General features: G+C 34.8%; 1 protein-coding gene across 1 annotated transcript; it reads right to left on the minus strand.

Moving 5' to 3' along the window:
- Window positions 1–23,060, minus strand: ATP1B3 (ATPase Na+/K+ transporting subunit beta 3). The gene is made up of 7 exons (XM_034439319.3): window positions 22,645–23,060; window positions 13,428–13,556; window positions 11,006–11,119; window positions 7,054–7,238; window positions 5,807–5,857; window positions 2,438–2,524; window positions 1–1,159 (listed from the first exon to the last, which is right to left on the minus strand). The coding sequence occupies exons 1-7, from the start codon at window positions 22,751–22,753 to the stop codon at window positions 989–991; spliced, it is 846 nt and encodes a 281-aa protein (XP_034295210.1). The 5' UTR covers window positions 22,754–23,060; the 3' UTR covers window positions 1–988.
- Between the last annotated feature and the right edge of the window lie 1,407 nt (window positions 23,061–24,467).

The raw sequence follows: 24,467 nt of genomic DNA on the forward strand, positions 1-24,467 counted from the left end.
TGCAGAGGATATTAATCTTTAATAGAAAGAATGCTTAATAGAAAAAAACCCCAAATTTTAAATACTACTTACAGAGTACAAAATTCATCTGAAACTATATAAATTAAACAAAGGAATGTTTAATCGAGACAGTCCTTACTGTGTTTTAAAATGTTTAAACAGACATTTCTCCATTCTGGAATATTTTTTAATTGGAAATTGTACATCTAGTCCCATTTTGTGAGGTCTTTTTTTTATTTTAAGCAGCTTTGTAATATGACTGTTACCAAATCTCAAAACCATACACATTGTAAAGGACTTGTTTCATATTGATAATTCTCAATTAAAAAGTTTTAAAAAGTGACATTGTATTGGTTTTATCTGTGCTCCATGTAACAGCAATTAACACAATTTTGCAACTGAAATATCAAATCTAGACCAAACATTGCATGTACACACAATACTTGCACAATAAGCACAATATCTACTTCAGTATTTAAATAATGTCAAAAATCAATGCTAACACTTAAAATCCACATGAAGCTCCCCACTACCTCCCACCCAATACAGGATTTAAGGCATCTCTGCACAAACTTAATTCATGGTGTTGGATTGAATAGTCTGAAATATCTTACCTCTCACTCTAAGACTGTTGGTATTGATATGATAGTTAACCAGTGTTAAACCAATACAATATTTACATAGCACAGCACATACATTACAGACACTCACTTGGGGGTAAAGCCCACATTTTGAACAGGTCAAAGACCACCATGATTACATGTCTGGAATCTATTTACAGGTCACTAAAATGATTATATCTCTACAGTGGTCCAATAGGCAAAAACATGATGGGCAGGTACATTGTGACAAATTGAAATCATGATTTGGAAGCACATTATGCTACCCTGAATGCCTTGTTCCACTCTAGGTTTCTTATGGGTGGTCTCATCTTTCAGAATGGCAGGTCCTGCTGATAAGGTTGACTTTTTGGCGATATTGGTGACTTTTATTCAGATATCTGAAATTTGAATGAAACCCGTCCCAGAAATTTATCACGCTCATTGTCATTTTTTAAGTTCCTTGCTCCCATGATCTTGCATTCAATGGTTACGTCTTCTTTGGCACTGGTTGTATTAAATGCTAGCTGAATAGCTACTAGCGGCTGTAAGTAGTCAGGCTGGTTCAAAAGAGGCAGAAATAAAAATTGATTTTTTTCAATACAAAAGTAGATTTAATATAACTGAAACAAGCTGTAATTGTTTGGTTAAAAACCAGGTGTTTTAATTATACCAAATGCATATTAGTTCAGTATAATTTTTCCAAGTAAACATGTATAAATACTACCCTCCTCAAGTATTAACTCTGAAAGAATTATTAAAGCTATGGCAAAAGGCAAGAAAGAAAGTAAAGGAAACCATCAGCCCTCCTAGGGAAAATGGTTTCTCCTTCAGAGAAGCCATTTAACCATTTTTGTGGTCAAACAAGCTAGGATCTTTGTAATATGAAGAATCTGGCTCATATGACTTCCCATTTTTCTTTTTTTGCCATCCTTTTTTCTTCGTGCACTGCTCACAAGTCATCCCTAAGAATAGGTGTTCTGCGAGTTGTACTGGAAAACTTTTCAACTGAAACGTAGGATATAACTATTTTAAATAAATAGAAATATAAAATGAAAACAAGTGTGTACTATTTAAATCTTTCCTACACTTTTGACTGTCAAAAGACTTTTCTAGAAAGATGCATCAGATTTAGTATCTGATTCCAAAAAAATTTAGTCTAATGGGGGTACATAGGAATTATTTTGCAGGTTAAATGTATGCATGAAAAAGAACACTTGTAAAATGTTTCTTCAGTGATCATCTTTGTAATCATGTATGCTTGCATGCCTTCTAGAGTGATTTGGAAAGGGTCTCTGTAATTACTGTTCTCTGAGCTTTGCACACCAAGCCAGGCTCAGATCCCCATTAGGACTGGGAGCTATTGCTGCTTCTTTGCTAGAGCCTAGTTGTGTCTGCACCAGTGCAGCAGCAACAAAAGCTTCCCAATCTCCATGCCCTCTTACTCGCACAAGCCAATGCATAAGGTATCCGTATGAAAATCCTGTTGATGTGTTATAGGTTAGAAGAGAAGGCAAGATAGGTCAACCACATAAAAGTGGTTTTTCTTTTAAAGAAATCCTTCAAAAGCTAAGGCTTCTCTATAGGGATAAAGACTAGGAGCTCCAGCAAAACTGGATTGCTCTGCCCACAAAGAAGAAGCTGGGAATTGGGCCAGCACGCCCCCCCCCCCTAGCTTCATAGAGAGGCAATGAACCCTGCCTGTTTGCTCCAGAAGGAGGGAGCATCCCACAGCCGCACATACTAATTTTTAGAAGAATGCAGTTGAGTAGAATGACACTATTAGCAATGAACATGAACAAAGCAAATTCACAGGTGCAGAATTAAGACAAACTCACATGTAGCTGTTTTCCAAAATATGGGAAATACATCAAATCAATTGTTCCATTAGCAGGAAAATAACTTATTGTAGCCTTGCCTTCTTCCTATAAAGGAAAAAATTGCCAAAGATTAATGTAGCATTTTTAAAAAATTTCATGTGGAATACATGGACAAATGTATAACAAGAATTTTAAGAGCCAAGATTTATTCAATTGCCTATTCAAACTATAATAAATGAATTCTGAATTAGCATTACTAGAGAAAGATATGTATGTGTCATATAAAAATAAATAATAATCAGCAAAAAACCCTTTATACCTTAAATCTGTATACAAAAATAAATAGGAAATATGTTACTATTACAACGATATAACTTTGCCATACTGATTTGTAAAGTATTGTCTAGGAACCTTTTAAAGTCTGTTCCAATTTCTTATGAACATCTCATCTTAAACTCAAAATTGACTAAAAGAGATCAGTTAGGAGAAAATATGTTTCATATTGTGGAAGTTATCCTTCAAATATGTCAAAGGTTCAGAACAGCTTCTGGGGAAGGGAAAACTACCCCTAACAACTGGAAATTCACACATATAAGAAAACCTAGATATGTTTTACACTGGAGGCAATGGAGACTTTTATGTTTACCATCTAACTTGCTAAGTTTGAGAATCTATGGATTAGGATCCGAATGCTTTTCTAGAAAATTAGAAAAATGTCATTTAAGAGCCCAATTCATAACTTGGTGATACTTTTAATATCAAATATCACAGAACATATAATCAAAACACCAGGTATTAAAAACCTGAAATACAATTTTAATCAAAACCAAAGACAAAACCATTCTCTTCTTCAAATAGGATGATTTGAAACCTCCAGTTATGAACCTGAATGTGCCAATAGGAATACACAGCACCTTATAAAACTGTTCAACCAGATTCCTCATTTTTGAGCATCTGTATATGAAATCTTATAGCAGTTATCAATGAAAAAGAAAATACCATTAATATAACAGCATTAATGTAGCCATAATAGGCAATTTGCAATTAAAAAAACCATGAATTTTAAAATTTCAGACAGAATTTTGACAGAATCATTAATTGGTTTAATTTTTATTAAACCATTAATGTTTAATTAACCATAGTTAATTATTTTAATAAAAATGCCTGACCTTTATTTATTAAGCAAATTTATTTACCAGCCATCTCACTAAGTGACTCTGGGCAATTTACAAGTACAAGTTCTGTTCAAGAGACATTAACTTGACTTTGGGAGATACAGGTAGTCCTTGTAAGTCATTCATTTATTGATCATTCAACGTTACAATGGCAATGAAAAAAGTGACTTATGACCATTTTTCACACTTACGAACATTGCAGCATGGTCAAGTGATAAAAATTCAGATGCTTGGCAAACGGTTCATATTTATGACCGTTGCATGTGATCACACCTTTCACAACCTTCTGCCAATCAAAATCAATGTGGAAGCCAGATTCACTTAACAACTATGTTACTAACATAACAACTGCAGTGATTCATTTAACAATTGTGGCAAAAAAATCCATAAAATGGGGCAAAACTCTCTTAACAACTCTCTCTCAGAAACAGAAATTTTTGGCTTGCTTGTGTTCAAAAATTGAGGATTTCCTGTATAGTAAATTAAATTAAGAATAAAATTGTATATTTTGATGTGTAATTCTATGACTATTATTCATAAATAAATTACCATTTTTTCCTGAATTTTTCAAGACAAATAGATTTTAAATATCTGGATAAATGAGTCGTTTTATATTGAATAATGGAACATATGCAAATTATGCCTCCACAAATTATGTTTGTGTTAATTCGGCTGACAAAATTTGACATTGAAAACAAATGAGATTCCTTACATTTGAAAGAATCTTAGCTGCATTGAAGTATAACATGCTACTAAATCTGATAAAATATTCTCAAACAATGCTCAAAGCAGTTTGGATTGTAGGAGCAAATGAAAGATTTAGATGTAATAATAAACATTCTATAATAATATTTAAAACTCTTTAATAAATTAATTAGGATGCATAAAACTTAACAGTAGATATTAAAAATATCAAACTGAAATACCCTTAGATATAATAAAAGTTTAAAGAGTGTAACCTCAAGCTGTTTATATCTAGTTTATATCTAGCCAGATCATATGGAGTAGATGTCTTAATTCAAAATATGAATTTCATAAAAGCTGCCGCCATAAACTATGAGCAATGTTATGGCAATTATGCATGTATTAATGAAAATCTATACTGGCTTTTAGCTGAAGAAGTTAGATACAATGGGATAGGCCCAATGACAGGTGTTCTTTGGAGTGGGGCTTCCCTTCTTTAGAAGAGCTCCCCCCAAGTGAGGATGATATGTACGGGGATTCTGAAGGGTGGAAAAAGATGCTGGTTATAGCATTATTTTTGTTTTTGTTTAATAAATGTAAGTATAGAGGAAAAGATTTTAAAAATAGTGTAACAATATTTCAGTATATAAGTAGAAGATGCATTTTGATTTAGCTATCATATGCATGTATGACAATATTTAATACATTCATCTTTTCAGCTTATTTTAATAAAAATAAAATGTAATAGTCAAAAGGTATGATTCAAACCACTTTAGTTTTCATAATTAGATCGCAACAGATGATTACTGTACATGCACCCTATGCTCACTTGCCTTTTGTCAGTTTTGGTACGGTATGACCATCAGAGTTTAAATTAAAACTAGCTTGATATTAAATTTAACATTTTCATCTTAATACAGTTTGGCAAATATTACAGCAATTCTAAATGGGACATATGTGGAAAGCATCAGTGTGTGATCTTAAACCCAAATTCATTCAAATATATAAACCAGTAGATATTATATAAATTGGAAAACTGCCCAGAGACATGCAAGGGTGATAGGCAATGTAGAAATTTGATAAAAATATTTTTTCTTTAAAAATATAGAAGTATATGGTAAAATCATCTATATAAAAGGGAAACATTTAAAAACATATAACTTTTATAATGAATAGGTTTTGAAAATAACGGAATGCTTATAAGTGAACAATTTCACAGTGCAAACACTAAGATTTCATATTCTGCTTCAGTGCTCATATTCTTACCCATCATAAAAATATTGTGTAAGATGCATTTGCAGCATGGAGAGAAAAACAAAATGCCGGTTATGAAATGAAACAAAACAAAAAGCAAGTAATAATGAAGAAACCATATCTTTTTTAAATGGAGACTGTAACATAAAAATTTTAAATTAGTAAGTGGAAATCTAAAATACAGGGAAATATCATAATTAAGGCTAATATGTATTAAATCACTTGCTTTTTTAATGACATAAAAGTGGACAATTTTTTATTTTAAAATGCTTACCTTAGAATTACACTTTATATATGGTTTTCCATCAGGCTTTAATCCAATTACCTGAAATGTAGAAAAAATGTTATGCAACTTGGAGTGGAATAAATATTAACAATAATTTAAATAAAGTAGCACTTTTTAATAGTCCAAATTTTTAATTTTAATATAATTAAAATATAGTTCATTATATAATTATTTCTGTGATTTAACTTTACCCAGAAATTACTGTGTCCCATATTAGAAATCAATATATTCAAAATAGAAGGTAATAGTAATGAAAAGCACTTTTTTCAATCACATAAAAGCTGTTTATTTTCAGTACACAAATGGATATCCATAATATTCATACATGTATGTCCTGTGGCTACTAGAAATATATATGCTGAATGTATACAAAACTTGAATTCTACCACAATCTCCACTGAGATACCCATTCGGTTTGAACGGTTTTGTAAGATATACCACAAATATACACCTTATCCATTAGTTATGTTATGTCTGCATTTGTTGGTAGGTAGAAAGTTCTCAGCAAGGAAGGAAAATAATTATCGGAATGCAGATGTATGTGTTTTAACATAATCCTGTTTTAAAATACACTCACAAAAGTATTCAAGAATGTTTCACTTCCATGTGATGATTCCAACAACAGCCATTCATTATTTCAAATTAGGCACATAACATTAATGGCTGAATTCAGAAGGCATATACAAATAACATGTCACATAAAACATAATTAATTACTTAAAAAGAGAAATACTTAACTATAAATGTCTATCAGAAATTTTTAAGGAATCAAATTAAACCCTATTTTTTTGCCGGAAATATATACTGTGTATCCTTGTGATGAACATTTCTGATCATCATTTTCATTTCTAGATAAACTCTTGCATGACATATACTTATGTGAGTTGTTCTTTACTGGCTATAATATTATTTGTTCAGACTAAAAACATACAATTGGATTTTTTTTTTTTATAAGCAATTTCTAAGCAATTGGGAATGGTAAAATGCCATCCAACTTTAACATAAAAGGGCTGAATTAGAAACTCTAACACAGGCAGACAAAATCTTTTCCATGAGCTCCTATCTTCAACATAAAAATCAGTAAAGATCAGAAAAGAAGGAATTCTAAGAGCATCCAGAAACATACACAGAAATTTACCTTCAAGCAAATACTATCCAGCTATAAATTTTGAACAGCAGTTTTCCACAGGAAAAACTGAAAGCCTTATGAAATCCAAAAGAGTAACTGAACTTACTCTATTCATTTTTATAATAACACATGGTGTTCCTTTGTCATAACCAAAATTTTCATCTTGTAGTCCAGAGCAAGGTCCCAGGCTATCACGATTAAACTGGCACGCTGATTTATTTACAGAGTTCTGGTCAAAGAGCTTTCCTGGAGAACACCGAATGTTTCTGGTTTGCTTTGATTCATTATATGCTAGAAAAAACAATTCAGTGCATGACATTAACTATTTAATAAATATACAGACTAAAGAATCATTTAGCAGGTGAAAATCTTTGGAGAATATTCATTTCCAAATTTTGAGAAAACATTACTGCGCAGAGGTAATTTGTCAAGAGCTGGGAACCATTTGAAGCATGAACCAAACCCAATTCTAAGATTCATGCATTTAAGGGAATTACCAATGAGAAAAAAGCAATTCAAAATGTTGCAAAATAGTCCGTTATAACCAGATTAACTTCCAAACACTGCACAGTATTTGCTTTAATGACTACACTAATTGAAAGTTTCTGAGAATTCAATTTTTTTTCTTTCAATGTTTGATTCATTGTACTTTCCGGAATACAGTTAATGCTTTCTGGATTTATTTATTTTTTGGTTCGTAATAAAATATGCTATTAAATCTGTCCTTAATTTTATTTGGCATAGAATACATGCTCTAAGATAAGCTGAACTTACATTTAATATAATAGAAGTGATCGTAGCATCACTTACCATCTTTTTATTAACAGAAATCCAAATCAGTAAATTTTATTCCTAAATTTACAACTTTAATCTTGTGCTATAAATTCATAGAGGTTAAGAGTTGAGAACATTTCTCTTCAATTAATCTCAGACTTCAGTATGTCTAAATCCACCCTGTAGGCAATTTTACTCCATTTCATATCTTCACACAAACTTTGGTATAAACGTATCAAACTGGTCCATATGTTGCATTACTTCTCCTTTGTGAAATTGTTCTAGCATATTTCTTGAACAGAAAAATTATTATACAGCCAAGAAGCATGACATTTCTCTGTATATTGATACATTAACAACAAAACCTGTTTGCAAGGTATGCTGGTTTCAAAACCAAAGCTTGTCAAATAAAAAAAAATAGACAATGGTTTGTTTCACTCAAGAGAACAATATTTTGTACAAGAAATCTCAAAATGATAAACATTAAAAATCCATTTGTTTCTATATTTGATTGTGATTATATGTATCAGTATATGAAGCTAATAAATCTATTTTAAATTTAATAATACTGAGCAAAGTAAATCAATAAATTTTTTAGAATGAAATTTCCCCAAAATTATTGGCTGACATAATTTTGGCAACCAATCTTTCTTTTTCTGAAATATATCTCAACTATGCAAGAATAATACAAGTAATCCTCCTTTAATATACATTTGTTCAGTGGCCATTTGAAGTTATGATAACACTGAACAATGGGACTTATTACCTGTCCTTGAAGTTCCATCTGTTGCTGCGTCCTTCTGGTCATATGAATAAAATTCAGACCCATGGGCTTTTATGATCATCTTTTGATCATCCACCTACCTGCTGCCACCACTGCCTCTTGCTGCACTGCACTACTGTACCAGCTGGAGTCTTCTTTCCCAATGGTATAGTGGGTTTCCCTTATGCATCAGCCAGGATCTCCGTTTGCATCCTGCTCAGGCTCTCCTTTAGCCCCCCCCTTCTGCCTTTCCTTCTTTCACGAAAGAAGGGCAGAAATGGGAGGCCCTGTTCAGGATGCTAAAGGAGGCCCTCGCCAGCAGGCAAGAAAAGCCCTGGCTGCATTGGTGGGAAGAAGGCAACATGAAAGAATGCTTGTGTGTGGTGTGATGTGATGGGCATCATGGTGGCAAAGGGAGCTGGTAGGAGGTGACCAAAATACAAAGACTGGGGAGGAGATAGGTGAATGGGGTAAGCTGAGGTGAAAGCAACCCTTATATTTTTCCAAAAATGGTTTGGATACAGATAGGTCTTTACTTAACAACTGTGTAGGATTCACATAGCGACAGCAACTATGATTGCTAGAACTGCCATCCCTAAGCAGATATTATGTTCTGCTTAATGGCTGTATTGCATAGCAATGGAGTTGTCGGTCAATTGGGTCATTAAGTAAGGCTATCTGGACACAATATTTATTGATTCTTTTTAATGCATTACAAATGCTTTAGTTTTTATATGCTGACTATCTACAGCAGGCGTATTCAACCTGCAACTGTGGTTAGCCAGTTGTGGCCCCACAAGACAATAAAAAATATTTAAAAATAAAGGAAGTTTGTCTTTATATACATTAACTATATTGTATGTTTTATATGTGGCCCAAGACAATTCCTCTTCACTCAATGCAGTTTAGGAAGCCAAAATGTTGCCACCCATGATCTACGGCCTTAAATCATTGAAAGTGTTCTCAGATATTTGACTGTGGTATTCAACAAAAATTTAGATTTCAATTTTGAAACCACTACTATATATTTCGTATCCATATTAATTGCAGTTTGCAATATAAACCTCTTGAGTTTATATTGTTTATTTTTTTTCCACATGAGAATGTAGAGTTCTGCCACATTTAAACTGTGGATCCTAGTGGATTTATGAAGTTGTAAAATATAGCAATTTTCATGCAAATCTCAAGGTTCCATCTATATTTTTTCTTTAAAAGCTTTTTATAGCTACAGTGCTACCTTACCAGCTTTTGTGGTTTCAATATTTGAAATGTCATATTTGCCAATGTCTAATGTAGAACTCACACTGTGGCCTTGGCAATCTACTTCTTCCAGCACAAGTAATCCTGTACTTAAATGTCAATTAAAGAAGTATTTTCACATTTGCACTTTCTTACCAAAAAGGCACCTGTAACCACTGAAATCTATTTCAGTTCACTTCTTTTTAGTTTGCTTTCTCTCCTCTATCTTCTTTTTCTTTCACTTTTTTCTCTCGTTTACCTTCTATTGATCTCTTCTTTCACCTTCATCCTGCTACCGCCTTTGCCACTTTCGTTCATTTTTCTGTATTTTATCCTCTGACAATTTCTCTTTTTTTCCACTTTCTGTCACCTTTCCTTGCCCTCTGACTTTCCTCTACCCTCTTACTTTCTCATGCCTGCAACGTGTAAAATACAAAATATGAGGGCGCTCAAACAAATTAAGTTGATTGCAGCCAAATTATCTGCTTTCAATGACGTTCTGAACCAGATTTTTGATGCTGATTCTCACACATGCCTTCCTTGATCTTTCAACATTTTCCTATGTTCCCTTTTCACCTAAATGCTACAGTTAGTTTCAGCTCTCTGCACATTTATTTAAAGTAGGCTCCTCTGAACAGTGTGTGATTAACTTTTCCATAAATATGCATAGGAAACAGTGACAGTATTACCTGAGAAAGAATTCTACAGAAAAGCTTACTATCTCATCTATGCTTTTGGTTAAACTGATCAAATGCCTGCTGCATAATAAAGCCCTTGTACAGCTTACAAAGGCCTATAATACAGAAGGGATGAATGTGATTTTATTATCTTAACCGCCCTTTTTTCCTTCTTCCCTCTCTTTAAATGTTTGTTTAAAAAACTGAATATATACATCAAAAATATTCATAAGTAGAGCAACAAACAATATCACATTTACACATAAAGCCATAAGTTAATAAATATTCATCTCAGCAAATTTAATAATACTAATAGTCAATCTAACTAATCTTCCAAAAACTCCCAAAAGAATTATTTTTTTAGCAGAATATAAAGAAATGTGGCCACATTTTAAATTCAGGATCTTTACTTGTTCACAAAAAAAAAAAAAAAAAAAAAAAAAAAATGTTTTTCAGGTGTCAGTAAGTCTGACCACCTTTAAAAATTTCCTAATCATCACAAAAATAGCTGCTTTTACCAACAATTATTGTTAGTCTAGAAAAACATTACAAGGACCCTTAGTGCTTTATATAAATTTCTTGGAAAAAAGAGAAAGTATACATACCTCCTAGAAATTTATGAAGGGCTTCTACATAATGATTATAATTATAGTTTCCTGAGTTATTTTTGCTTATTGAAAATTCCAGTGCAGTTTCTGGTTTTGGTGAAATCATTAGTCCTACAAAAATAAAAAAAATAAATTGTTTATCCATAGTATCCCTCAAAAATGATAATTTCTAAATGTATAAAAATAGTTTGAAGAAACAGTTTAAGAGCTGGGTTTTACATTATTACATAAGATTAAATAGCTGAATCTTGTCATGATTTTACATTAAATTATCCAGTTATATCACTGTATCTCTGAATCAGCAATACTAAAATTATTTAACACTTACCCTAACAAAGCACAATTTACTTTTACTTATCTTATTACTTATAAAATAACTACCCTCACAATTAAAAACCAGGCTTATTCAATACTTAGGCTCAAACCTCAAAGTGAAATTGGAGGTTTTATTGTCTTATGGAAGGCCAGCAAGGTCAGAATCATCCATAGAGCAAGTGTCATGACAAAGAAAGTGTATTTCTTGGATCTAGCAGTGTTTAATAAAAAGAACCCAAAAGGTATCCACTATGCCAATTATACAGCCATAATTGGAGATCGGAAATCCCACAAATAACCTTTAAGGGCTTTAGAAGATGGCTAGTATCTTGAATTGTGTCCAGAAGTGCAATGGAGTCCACTTTCTAACATTTCAGTGTATATTGTTCTATATTTTTGCATGAAATATAGCAAAATTACCCAAGAACATTTTCAATCCATTAATAACAAGTAGGACATTTTACTAGATAAATTGTACCTTATGGCTCAAGTTGCAGGGCATGGCTATTTTAGAGACAGTCTGATATCTGTAATAGCACATGACTATGTCATACATAGAATTATATTTACAATAGACATCAATCTTTTGTTGACATTACCTATATGAAGAAGTTGACAATTGAAGACAGAGAGAAGGATGCTTAGTTACTAAATTATAAATTTTAATCTGAAATAAGGGAATCATTAAATCAATTGTGTGAATAATATTAATATTATTTAAATGAAATAAACTTTGGCTTTTGTCATGATTCTATCCGTTATTTTTGAGAATACAGTTTTCAGGAGGTAGCTCAAAGCCCAACATGACTGTCAGCATGAAGAAAGTTGCATGTGTGATTTATATTTCCATAATCCAGATTTTATTTTAACTCAGTCCATTAATAATATATTCATCTTTAGCTCTGGTTTATAATTTCAGTTAAGGGTTTATTAGTTTTTTTAAAAACTTTGCCTATCGGCGCATGCAAACTGTAAATGTCTGTAACACGTTATATTCTGTGGAGACTGTCAATTAAACAAAGTTCATTTGAACTATGTCATTAATTTGCACTAGCCACCTCAAAGAAGAGAAAGCTGAAAGGGTTTTGTATTAATTCCATTATAAACATATATTAAGAAATCAAATCCTAATGATCCATTCAGAAAATGTTTTTAAATGTAGAATATGCACTGAAGACCTACATTAATCAGAAATACACTCAAACAATTAATTTACTACAACAATGGGTAGTACAGAATGACTAGAATGACACTCCAGTTTCCTTCCCTTACATACCACCATATCTACAAAACATGTATTTTCTGCAACAGCCCCCTGCTTTGTGCAACATCCTTCCCCAGGGATTCCACACGTCCTATCCTTTGACTCTCTGGAACACTATAACAGCTGGCTCTTCCACCAACCGTTGGAATAGGGTGAGATTGGAGCTGGAGATTGTATCTTTGAATTTTATTGGAGAATGCTACCTGAAGTGCCCTGTTTGGTTATTGTTGTGGCCCGCCAGTGGCCTGCACGGATCATGGCTGATCCCGACGAAGAGGAGGCTGAAGAGGATGTGGTGCCAGAGGCAGAGACTCAGCCTTCAGAACCTCCAGAGGCTCCTTCAAGTGGAGAGAGCAAAGTGGAGGAGCCTCTCCTTAATGCTTGAGCACGCAGGGCTGCCAAAAGGCAGGAGTGGCTACTCAGGAGGAGGAGGTCTCCTCGAGAGTAAGGCTTGAGGATCATTGGCCACTCCCTTAGCCTATTTAAGTCACATGCCGTTAGTAGGTTTCTTGCTAGAAACAACTCGGACTTATTATCAGAGTATTTTGGTTTATCATATCTTGTTTTCTGGGCTGGTTGTCAACCTTTGCCGGTCTTGTTTATTCTTGCTACTTAATAAATTTGATAAGGACCATTGGTGTGTGTCAATATCCTCGGAAATCCGGAGCTGGGGCAGAACAATTATACTAGTTTCTATATTTTTGCAAGACATGCAGAGTTATATTTCAGAAAGAATTAGAAATTCATTATTATGATTACATGGTAAATGTTAAGAAAATTAACGTAAGTAAAACACCTTTGTATTAATTTATATTGATAATTTCATTTGGACATATTTACCTGGACTAGAAATCCGGTCACGATACTTGGGTATATCACTTCTTAATGTCTGGAGCATAACCCACATTGTGAATGTGAAAAGTGCAGCTAAGAAGCCATAGAAGACGAGATAAAATAGCAAAATTAAGCCTAAAAAAATAAAAAATGAAAAAAATGTGAACAAAACATGCATTGAATAATTTAGTCACTTACATTGCAAAGACTGACATTCAACTGAAATCTGACATAATATGAGACTCAATATTATTTTAAATAACATTAATACTATTTAGCCAAATATTTCAGTTGATTTATCTTCTAAATAATACTAGCTTCTAAAAGGATAGTCGTGGTAACCTTCTGTACAAGAGAGAGAATTTTGTCATACTTTCAAAATTCAACATATTTGATTATTACACACTGCGAAATCTGATATAATAATAAAACTGATTATTATTGAGGTTGCTCTAAATGGTTTTGTTTTAAAGACAAAAGTCCAGATATTTTCCCCTCACAGGTACAAAATAAATATTACACAAACCCTGTTGATTAAGTGATCCTATTTCCAAGGTATGAATTTTGGAAGACAAATTATAATTAAATCTGCTTGTGCCAGCAGAACACAACTAACCTGGCACAGCAAAACAATTGTATTGTTTATGACTGTTATATCAAAGGCATAAAAAAGGAACGTAGAGCTAATTTGCATCTTATGGCTTTCACAACAGTTGTTCCCACTGCCTGTATCAAAATAATTAATATTATGTGATTAGTATCTATGTTAAGGTTGTATATCAGTTTCAATAAAGAGGTAAGAAGGAAACAATACGCACATCAAAGAGCTGCAGCCCTAAAATATCATCATAGCTGTTTTTAAACCTAGAAAATATTGAGCTTCTTGTCTAATTTGCTGCTGAAAATCGAATATGCATATTCTAACAATATTCCTATGTGGGCAAATGGGGGGCTCCTGGGAGAAGTATGGTGAACTCTACAAAAATGGAGCTGACAACTGCAGAGTTGACAAGAGCAAAGAACTGGTCAGTAAAGACTTGCAAGAGCCTTCCCAGATAAATCAGACAGGAAAACCCAATTAAATGTACTAATTCTACTTTATTGTGAGGCTACATTAGCAGAATCTTGCAAATCTGAAAGTCCCACTGCTGCTAACTGCGTGATCTATTAGGGCAGGTCTTTCCTAAGTTTCTTCCTCTAACTGTTAAAGCCACTGGGGCTCCTGCTTCTCTTGCCTGATTGTCTCCTAACAGCATCTCTTTTCCTCATTTCCCAAGGTCATCCACACATTCCTTGACAGTTCCTGGTATCAGTAATTGCTGGGATTTTCAAAATGTCATAATATCAGAACTATTAAAGAGGCTCTTTGAAGAACGGAGCCAGAGATATGTCAGTAATGATCTTTATATGGGTAGACTATCTCCAAAAAATGTCAATAAAGGAATGACAGATGTGGAACAAATTTTATCTGGTAAAACGGAGAAGTACTCAAAAAGGAACTACAAATGACAGACCAACAGAATGATTTGCAAAAGGATGCCGTACTGGTTATACAAAAGAAATTGGCCAAAGATTTAAAATTAAAAGGAAAATACAAATGATAAACCAAGAGAATGACCTTGAAAATGTTTTTATTAGATCTACAAAAGAGGTTTGTTAAAGCCTTGAAGAAATTTGTGATGGGATAAAAAAATTGAAGTGAAATTAAACCTACAAAAATATTTGATTGGATTAAAGATTAGGACTGTTAGAGGTTAAAGGGAGAAATATAAAGTTGTTTATTTGATCATTATTTCTCTGGTCAACGTTATTTCAGGAGAAAGTACATGTGTACCCTTTGGCTCCTGGAGAAAAGATGGCATTGCAAACAAATTAATAAATATTAATAAATAAAGCATCACAAAATACTAACAATATGTTAACTAAGTAAAATAATGTAAATACATTATAATGGTATCATCAGACAAAATATTTAAAAGTGTATATTAGATTTTCTTAAACCTAAAGGACACTAAAAAGCAAAAGAAAACTCCTGTCAAACCATCTGTTTTTCCCATGGTGGTAGAAACTGAACGAAAGGCTTCTGCGAAAGCTCTTAATACAAGTCAAGCGGAGAAGGCAATTTTTCTGGTAGTTGTTCAAGACTTTTGCCATCTACTCCTATACTCCACAAATTGTTCCTAATCTGTATTGTATTCACCATTACATGTAGCTTCTCTGATTCTAAGCAGTGTGAGAACTTGTTTCGGATATTTAAATGCTGCATAAGAATTGCTTATCGATAAAGTAAATAAAGTATCTTTATTTCTTACATATGATGACATTAATATAGTCTCAAGGACAAGAATAGAAGTATTTAGCCAATCATAGTTGGGCTCTGAAAGTAAGTGAGGTGATTAGTATTTGGTTGGAAAACCATTTTGGAACTCCAGACCACTAGGTAGGCTGGATAGTTGAAAATATCTCAGAGGAAAGCAGTGCACACAATGTCCATAATACCGCCAAGAAAACTGCATGGATGCAATCACCAAAAGTTGACTGAAACATAAGTGGTACTTTTATTTTATGAATAGTTATCATCTGTTTCATTCAAAGTTAGTAATTCAAAATTCTAGCTTCTGCACAAGAATTCTGACTGCATACATAATATTGTTGTGAGGTGAATGTTAATTCGTTTGTCACATTCTTTCAAAGTAGCATGAAAATTATCTTAGTTTTTCTGAATTAGCAAGACTTTCAACTTTCTTCACCCATCTCAGACCACACAGAAAGAAGCAGGATATCAAGCTACCTCACTGCCAAAATGACAGAAAATTCCCTTCAATTGATGAAATCTTATTAAGTTTCAAAGTCACAATTCTACATCACTGGAGATAAGTCTACCTATACTAAAATGTACTTTTATCTCTAAATAGGCATATGCAGGATTGATAATAGGAGGTAATCTGAAAATAGCGCTAGCATGTTTTTTCCCAAGCAATATTTTATTTGCTTGGAGATTACCCTTTGGGGCTTAACGATGTTCAGTTCCTAGGGGAACTCTCCAGAGGTTTATGATTCAAGATTGATTTAATGTTGGTCAATGGTGAAGACATTATTTATTCTGAAATTTCAGAATGTAATGTTTAAATTACTTTTGTGTTTCTTTGTTGTTAATGTTTTGTTGTTTTTATTGTTTTACAGCAGGTCTGTGGACTGGCACTTGGCCGTGGCATGTCAGAAATCAGGCCATGCAAGCAAGTGAAGCCCCATTCATGGGAGGAAGGCAGCATGCGAAGCCATGCCCACTCCGATCTGCAGAAAAACCTCTCTCCACGGAACCGGTCCCTAATGCCCAAAAGATTGGGAGCTAATGTTTTACAGTGTTTTGAGCTATCTCAACACATATGACATAGCATGTAACAAATGGGTAAAAAATAATGAGAAAAAGGCATTAAACAGGAACAGCTGAAAGCAATTGCTTAGCTCATATGTGAGAGAAGCCATAGCTCACTGGTTTTATACAAGTTTCCTTAACTTACAATTGAAATTGAATCTGTAATTACAATTGTAAGCCATTGCAGTAGTAAGTGAAGGCTTCAAGTGACTGGATTTTAAGTTATGACTCTTTTTTATGATAGTGTTTAAGAGACTATTTTTTCCAGTGTTTAAGAGACTATTTTTTTTTCAGAAACCAGAAGTAAATGCCAGAAACAGGCACAAAACACTACAAATCATGGTCACATGACCTCAGGATGCTGCAAAAATATATAAAATTGAGTTGGTTGCTAAGTCCCAGAATGTAATCACATGACTGCAGATGTGTATGTGTGTGGTTGTTGTAACTTTGAACTATCATTAAGTGACCGATAATAAGTCAAGAATGTACAATAAAATGTAGTATTCATTTTTGCATTATCTATAATTTATATGCTTTCTAACACTTATTTTCTGGCTTCCAGCCTGAGAGCAATAAGATGTCTGCATTATCAGTAAGTATCTTTTCCTATATAAGTCTCCTAAAATCTCCAGGAATCACAGTTTAAGTATATAGGCAGTTGGTTAGAACAGGCCCTGATCTGCAGCTGTGATCTGCAGCCCACTGCTGGGCTGCAGCCCATTTGGAACCAGGCAGCGGAAATGGTGGGCAAGCATGCATAAAGCTGCATTTATGAAAATGGCTCACTTGCGTGCATGAAATCATTTCCTCTACCCACCATTGCTGTCGCTGCCTCTGCCTCCACCAGTCTGCTGAGCCAAAAGATTGGAGGTTGTTGGGTTAAAAAATTATATATTATTTCAAATTGAGCATGTTAAAAGGTTATGTAATTAGCAGGCATAAAGTTTAAGTACAGAAATCACCACTAGGTAGGATCTTAGACAACTATTGAAACATATCTTAGAAAATCAGGACCCTGGTTTCATGAATAGTAACTTATTATGGATGTGCAAAATTTGTCAATTCAAAAACAGACTATTTCCCCCTAGAACATTCTGTTCTAGGGACAGTTCAGTAGTTTCTACAAATATATCTTTCAAACCAGAAAAGGTTTGAGGCATTTTGGTCAAAACAGGCCTGCAGGACATTCTATCCTTGGAACACCACGAGCAATTTCTGGTTCAAAAGATTTATTTGCAAAAGCCATTGAATGGCATGGTCCAGAAGGAGTTATAGCAAAGCCTAGAGAAAATGTAACACTCAGATCTCAAAGAATTTTGTATGTATTAAATGAAATCTGGCATTTCACCATTCCTTAAAATTTCTCAAAAATAATTAGCAATAGTCAGGTTATTTCCTTCAGTATCATAAGATGCCATTCAGTTGACCATGTTTTTGTTTATCAACGTCAAGTTTCAACCCACTCCATCTTGCTCTTTCTTTCCAATTGCTTTTGAATGTATATAAAGAAATCTCTAGATACATTATTCTCAGTAATTCTTCCAACCTCAGCTTCTTCTGAACTTTTGCTCTCCTAACATATCTAAGATTGTGGGGCTACATGTATGTCCTCTTTCTTTTTCTATTTTGCATCTTATATTCTTTTTTGTTTCAGATATCCACTATATTACAGTCACACTTGTTTTAGTTTGTTCTACTGTTATTTTTTTTTCATATTAGAATTGTTTGCAGGTATGCTTTTAGTCTCTCTTTTTTTTAGGAATTTCAACTCATCTTGAGCCAGTTTTCTCCATTAGTTTGAAACATTTCTAGCCTTGGAATTCTAACTATCACTGTTAAGAGTTTATTAATTCTTTTTTTGGGAGTACTATCTTGAATATGATTTCGATAATACATACAGACCTCGACTTACAACAATTGAGCCCAAAATTTCTATTGCTATGCAAGACAGTTATTAAATGAGTTTTGCCCTTTCTTGCTTGAATCATTGCAGTTAAATTAGTGACATTGTTAAATGAATCTGGCTTCCTCACTGACTATGCTTGTCACAGGTAGCAAAAGGTGATCACATAACCTGGGACACTGGAACTGTCCTAAATACATGCCAGTTGCCAGGCATCCAAATTTTGTAATTTTGAACTCTAAACGAATGGTTATAACTTGAGGACTGTCTGTATTTCAGCAAGCTTTAACAGGTTAAGTAGTACATTCTGCCAAATCACTGTGCCCGCTCTAGATCCACATTTTTATAGAGACTGAATTCCAGTAAGAATTGGAATGATGTAATAATAAAATCATATATTTTTATTACAACACAGTTATAAGAACCTTTATCAAGGATATTAAAATATTGTTTGTGGGTAATCTTGACTATCAGTAAAGAAAACAAAGTTTTATAAATCAGTTTATACCATTAACCACAATTTAAATGAATTAGCTTATTGATATAATAATACAAACCCTCCTCATGGCAATACTAAAAGCAGAATAGAAGTATAAAAATCCAAGGCTCAATGACAAAATAGTGTCCTTCATATATTTTGGACTATAATTCTTATATTCATTACAACTCACATTGTCTCAGGCTGATATGAACATATAAGCAAAGGCAGGCATATGAAACAGATTACACACTCTAGCATGAAATAGATGACATATACAGGTAGTCCTCAATTTATGACAACAATTGAGCCCAGAATTTATGTTGCTAAGTGAGAAATTTGTTGAGTTTTGTCCAATTTTACAACTTTTCTTGCTATATTTGTTAAGTGAATCACTGCAGTTGTTAAGTTAGTAACATGGTTTGTTCAGTGGATTTGCCTTCCCCACTGACTTTGTTTGTCAAGTCACAAAAGATGATCACATGTGCCCAGGGACATTGCAACAATCATAAATATGAACCAGCTGTCAAGCATCTGAATGTAAATCACATAACCATGGGGATGCTGCAATGATCGTAAGTGTGAAAAATGGTCATAAGTAACTTTTTTCAGTGCTGTTGTAACTTCGAACAATCACTAAATGAACTATTGTAAGTTGAGGACTACCTGTACTGCACTTTCTGTAGAAGGCAGCTACTAAACATTCAATGCATTTTAAGCTTCCTTATGATCCAAATTTTAACTTATTATTTTTCATTTATTTAGGCTGGTGTAGAATCTGAAATCATCATATAATTCTATGATGCTTGGTAAACTGATCTATACTTAATGGTTTGGTTTTCCAAAAACATTCATATTATTCTAGTGTGGGGAAAAACAGATGAATTTTCTGTATAACAGATTACAGGAGGGAAGGTCCCTCTCTTGATTCAGGAATCATATCAGATTGGGCAGCCCTACTAATCAGAGTAAATCAGGTTATTTCTAAAGCTTAAGATCCAGAGCTAAAATCAAAATGATTGACTTCTCAATCGTCCTAGCAATAAATTGATGGAGCTGATTATTTAGGATATTCTCTCCTAGATACAAGCTTCATAGGGAACTATATAATCAATTTGCCCTAACTACCTGCTTTCCATGAAGTTGATAACTCTGTGGAAAATAAGAGCTGAATAACATTTAGAAACAGGTAAAGAGAACAGAAAAACCATGATTAAACATGGTAGACCTACTTTCACATGATTATGGATTCATACACTTGCTTCCAAGTAAGACTATTACATTGGGATTTACTTTTAAATAGACATATACCGGTACAAGATGGTACAAGTTGTTGTTTTTTTCATATTGAGAATAAAAGGCTTTCAAATAATCATATAATTAAGTTGAGAATATCTAAAAGTATTGAAGCTACAAATAACACAGAGAAGTAAGAACTATCATAGGTCCTACAGGCAAAACAGATTTCGGAATATGTGTATCTGCTTTGTTCTCAATTCTTTTTCTTTAGCTTCTATAAAAAAACATTCCTTTGAAATCTCATTTCATAGCCAAAGCAGTAAATATCTCTCTACAACTAAATTTTATTCACTTCATGTATAAAATAATTTATACATGAAAAATATAGTGGCTCCATTTAAAAAATAATTGCTTACAATTTAGCATGCCAAGCTTTTAAAACAGACTAAATTCAAATGGTTTATTTGTTCATAGAAAGTACATTAAGCATGAAGAACAATATCACACCCAAAATAAGGTGACATGTCAATTAGCAAATCATACCATATTACCATAAGGATATGCATTAAAAAGTTTACTGCACTTTAATACCCTTTAGAAATTCCATTCTCAACATTATTTTTATTAAAAAAAAAATATTCAAAGATTTAATTCATTACAGTTTTAAAATATTTATTTGTACAAGACTTATTTTTTCTTGAAAAAGATATCCATTCCATTGGGAATAATCAAAAGAAATTCCTTTTATATTACTTTGATATACATACATAACAAATAATTTAAATGGTAAAGAACATTGCACCATTTATCAACATACATATATTCCTCTATGTTCCTTATTAACATTCACTTGTGAGCACATACACTTTTAAAGTAAACCAGGGAAAGGAAATCATTGGGGCAGAATGGAAATTTCCTTTCTTGTCATCAATTTTTAAAAAAAAGAGAGAAAAGAATCCCATTTTTGTATGAATGAAGAAAAATTTACAGCACATTAAACACTGTGACAGATGGTCTTGGCAATAGAATACACATGTGTGTTCTGTTTTCAATTATTCCACATCATTTTGACCATGTGCCTAAAGCACAAAAAGAGCAAAAAAATTTTTTTTAAAAAAATCTCACTGCACTGAAGCTTCAAATTATTCTTCAGGCAAGCGCGTCTTTCAATTCCAGGCTTCTACTGTACCGACATATTTCTGTAACTTCCCCATGTCACCCTTCCCCTCGATGAATTAATGCAATTAAAAGCAACACCCACGCACCAATTTAAAGTTTCCACGGCAAACCGCGATTCAGAACTTGTAACATTAAACACTTCTGTTCATGGCTGGTAAATTCAAAGCATCGTGTCCAAAACATACACGAGGGGAGGGGAGGGGAGGGGAAAAAGAAAGAAAGAAAGAAAGAAAGAAAGAAAGAAAGAAAGAAAGAAAGAAAGAAAGAAAGAAAGAAAGAAAGAAAGAAAGAAAGAAAGAAAGAAAAAGAAAAGAAAAGGCTTGAAAAACGAACGATCGGGATGAAAAGAAAAACGGGCTGTGGAAAAAACAACGCACGCCCCGTTGAGCTTTGAGGGTTTCCCCTCCATCCCTGCAGCTTCCAATAGCCAAGAGCGGCCGAGGCATCTTCGAACTGTGTAGCACGTGGCAAGCAACAGCTCCCCAAAGGCAAAGCAGGCGAGGGGAGAAATCTTCTCCCTGCCTAGCAATTGGGGGGGGGGGGAGAGACGTATGGGGACGGGGAGGGGGAAGGAGACACTGCCCCCCCCACACCCGCGCACTGACGCAGCTGCCAAAAGGGAGGAGCCTGCGGGTGGCAGGGGGTGGTCCCTTTGTAACCCCGACAGGGGAGTGGGACCAGCAGGAAGAGGAAGGCGGGCAGTCAGATGGGGACACGCGTTAAGAAAACACCCTCCTTTCCTTCAACCGAGGAACCTGCATCTGCTGAGGCGCTGCCCAGGCAGTTTTCCCTTCCCCTCCCTGCAGAACCGGGAGGGAAGGGCCAAGCCATCTCTCCGGGGGGGGGGGATTGTTTTCCAGCCGCCCCCTCCCGCCTCCCTCAGCTTCGAGCTGTCACGCTTGGGCTATTTTTAGCTCGGCGCTCGCCTCGTGGTCCCCCGTCAGTGCTGGGCTACCCAAAGCGGCTGGGGTTCCAGGTCGACCAAGCCGGTCCCGCCGCCCCGTCCTCTGGGCTCCGGCTGCCCGCTCCCGCCACTCGCCCTTACCCCAGCTCTTGGCCGTGCGCCCCAGAAACTCTCCGCTGTTTCGGTTGTAGATGAATTGCCGCCACTCGGCCATAGACTGGCGGAACGGTTTCTTCTCCTCCTTGGCCATAGCTGGCAGAGCCCAAAATGCGAGCGAGAGATAGGCAGGATGGAGCGGCTGTTTCCCGGGCACCCGAGCGGCGACGGCGGAGATCCGTTGCCAAACGAGAGCGGATCTTCCGAACCGCTAAGAAACTACCCCTCAGGCGCCCGGCGGGAGAGCAGAAGAGAGGAAAGGAAAGAGGGGCTGGGCCAGTCACGCACTGAACTGCTCTCCTCGGGCCGCCTCTCCCCACCCCGACAGAGACGTCAATTCTTGGACGAGCCAATCGCTGCCCGCGTCGTCTGGTAGTTCTGATCAGCCAGAGCGCCATCTACTGGAAAAACGGAAGGCGAGAGTTATTCTGCTCCAGAGCGAATCTTGAAAGAAGAAGCGAGGAAGGGGAGGAGAGATGAGGAGTTGCCTCATCGTTTTTTCTTCCCACCCTGTATTGGAGGGGGGGGGGGCGGAGAAGAGGTGGGCTCTCTGCATGTGGTGGGTCGCAGTGCAGCCGAGGTTATAAGTTCCAGGGGACAAAACTGAAGGCTGGAAGAAGAAGAAGGCATCGCTCTGCCCTTTATCACACTTGTAAGCCATATATGGCATGAAATGTTGCAGGACTTACCCCGAAAAGATTATAGTTAAGCACACCCTCTCTTCTATGTCTAAACTCGGGATATTAGAACCTAAAGTAAGAAATATAAACTACGGAACAATATTCAAATAAACTTACAAGGGGCTTTCTTACATTCCGTGTTTTATTAATATACTTTCAAGTGTAGAGTTGTCAGTTGAAAAGCAAAATCAGTTCTGGAATCCTGACTCCTTGCATTTGCAAAGATTGGATGGTTTCCTTACTAAACATAATTTGCCTGTACATGCAGGTGTAAATGGAGCTGTGTTGCAAAACAAAAGTTGGCAAGAGTACAATGGTTGTGTAACTAATCATTAGGAGGCAATTCCAGGCTATGACCAACACAAGAGTGTTTGTCATGTTCCTGCCTATAACAAAGCTGAACACCCATTATATTTTTATGTTTCCGTGTTACTAGGAGGAGAAGGCTATCTTTGCCTTGCTAAAAAATAAAGCAAAACATAACCATGCCATCACTGAAATGGTAAGGTGGGATCTAAGATGGTAAAATAAAAGTGCCATAGACATTCAAACTGCCTTACTTAAGGCTACTTTTAAATTTGTAATGTTCCCACAGTTATTCCCAGTGCTATGGGGGGGGGGATTTGCTGATTCAAATGGAGTATGAAATGCTTCAGTGCTAAAACTATTACTTTAAAACTCTTGTTTCTCCATTTGAACACCACTTTCTTCCTGTAAATTTGGCTTTTTGACATTACTACTACATCTTGTTGCCTGATACAGCCAGCCCCAGCTTTTTGTAATATGTCATGGCAAAAGAGGAACTTTATCAATAACCAAGTTTCCATTCTCATGAGTTTGCTATGAGATAGTGCTTATTGAATAACAAAAAACAACAACAACTAAGTAGCAGATTGGAATATCTTAGATCAAATGTTTACTCACTAAACATAGAACATTAAAATTCAGAGAAGTGGCCTTCTACTTACAGCATCATAACCCAAAATGGAATTAATGCAGTTTTTCCTTTTTTTTGGAGCATAAAATTAAGTCAGTAAGTGTTTATTGTGAATCCAATTGTAGACTTCATTAAAAAGTAAATACAGTATGTGATACAAATGTATATATTGGGATCTTTATCTGCCAGTA

This window comes from Pantherophis guttatus, chromosome 6, assembly GCF_059756535.1.
Source record: "Pantherophis guttatus breed Tessera chromosome 6, ASM5975653v1, whole genome shotgun sequence".
NCBI classification, from domain to species: domain Eukaryota; kingdom Metazoa; phylum Chordata; class Lepidosauria; order Squamata; family Colubridae; genus Pantherophis; species Pantherophis guttatus.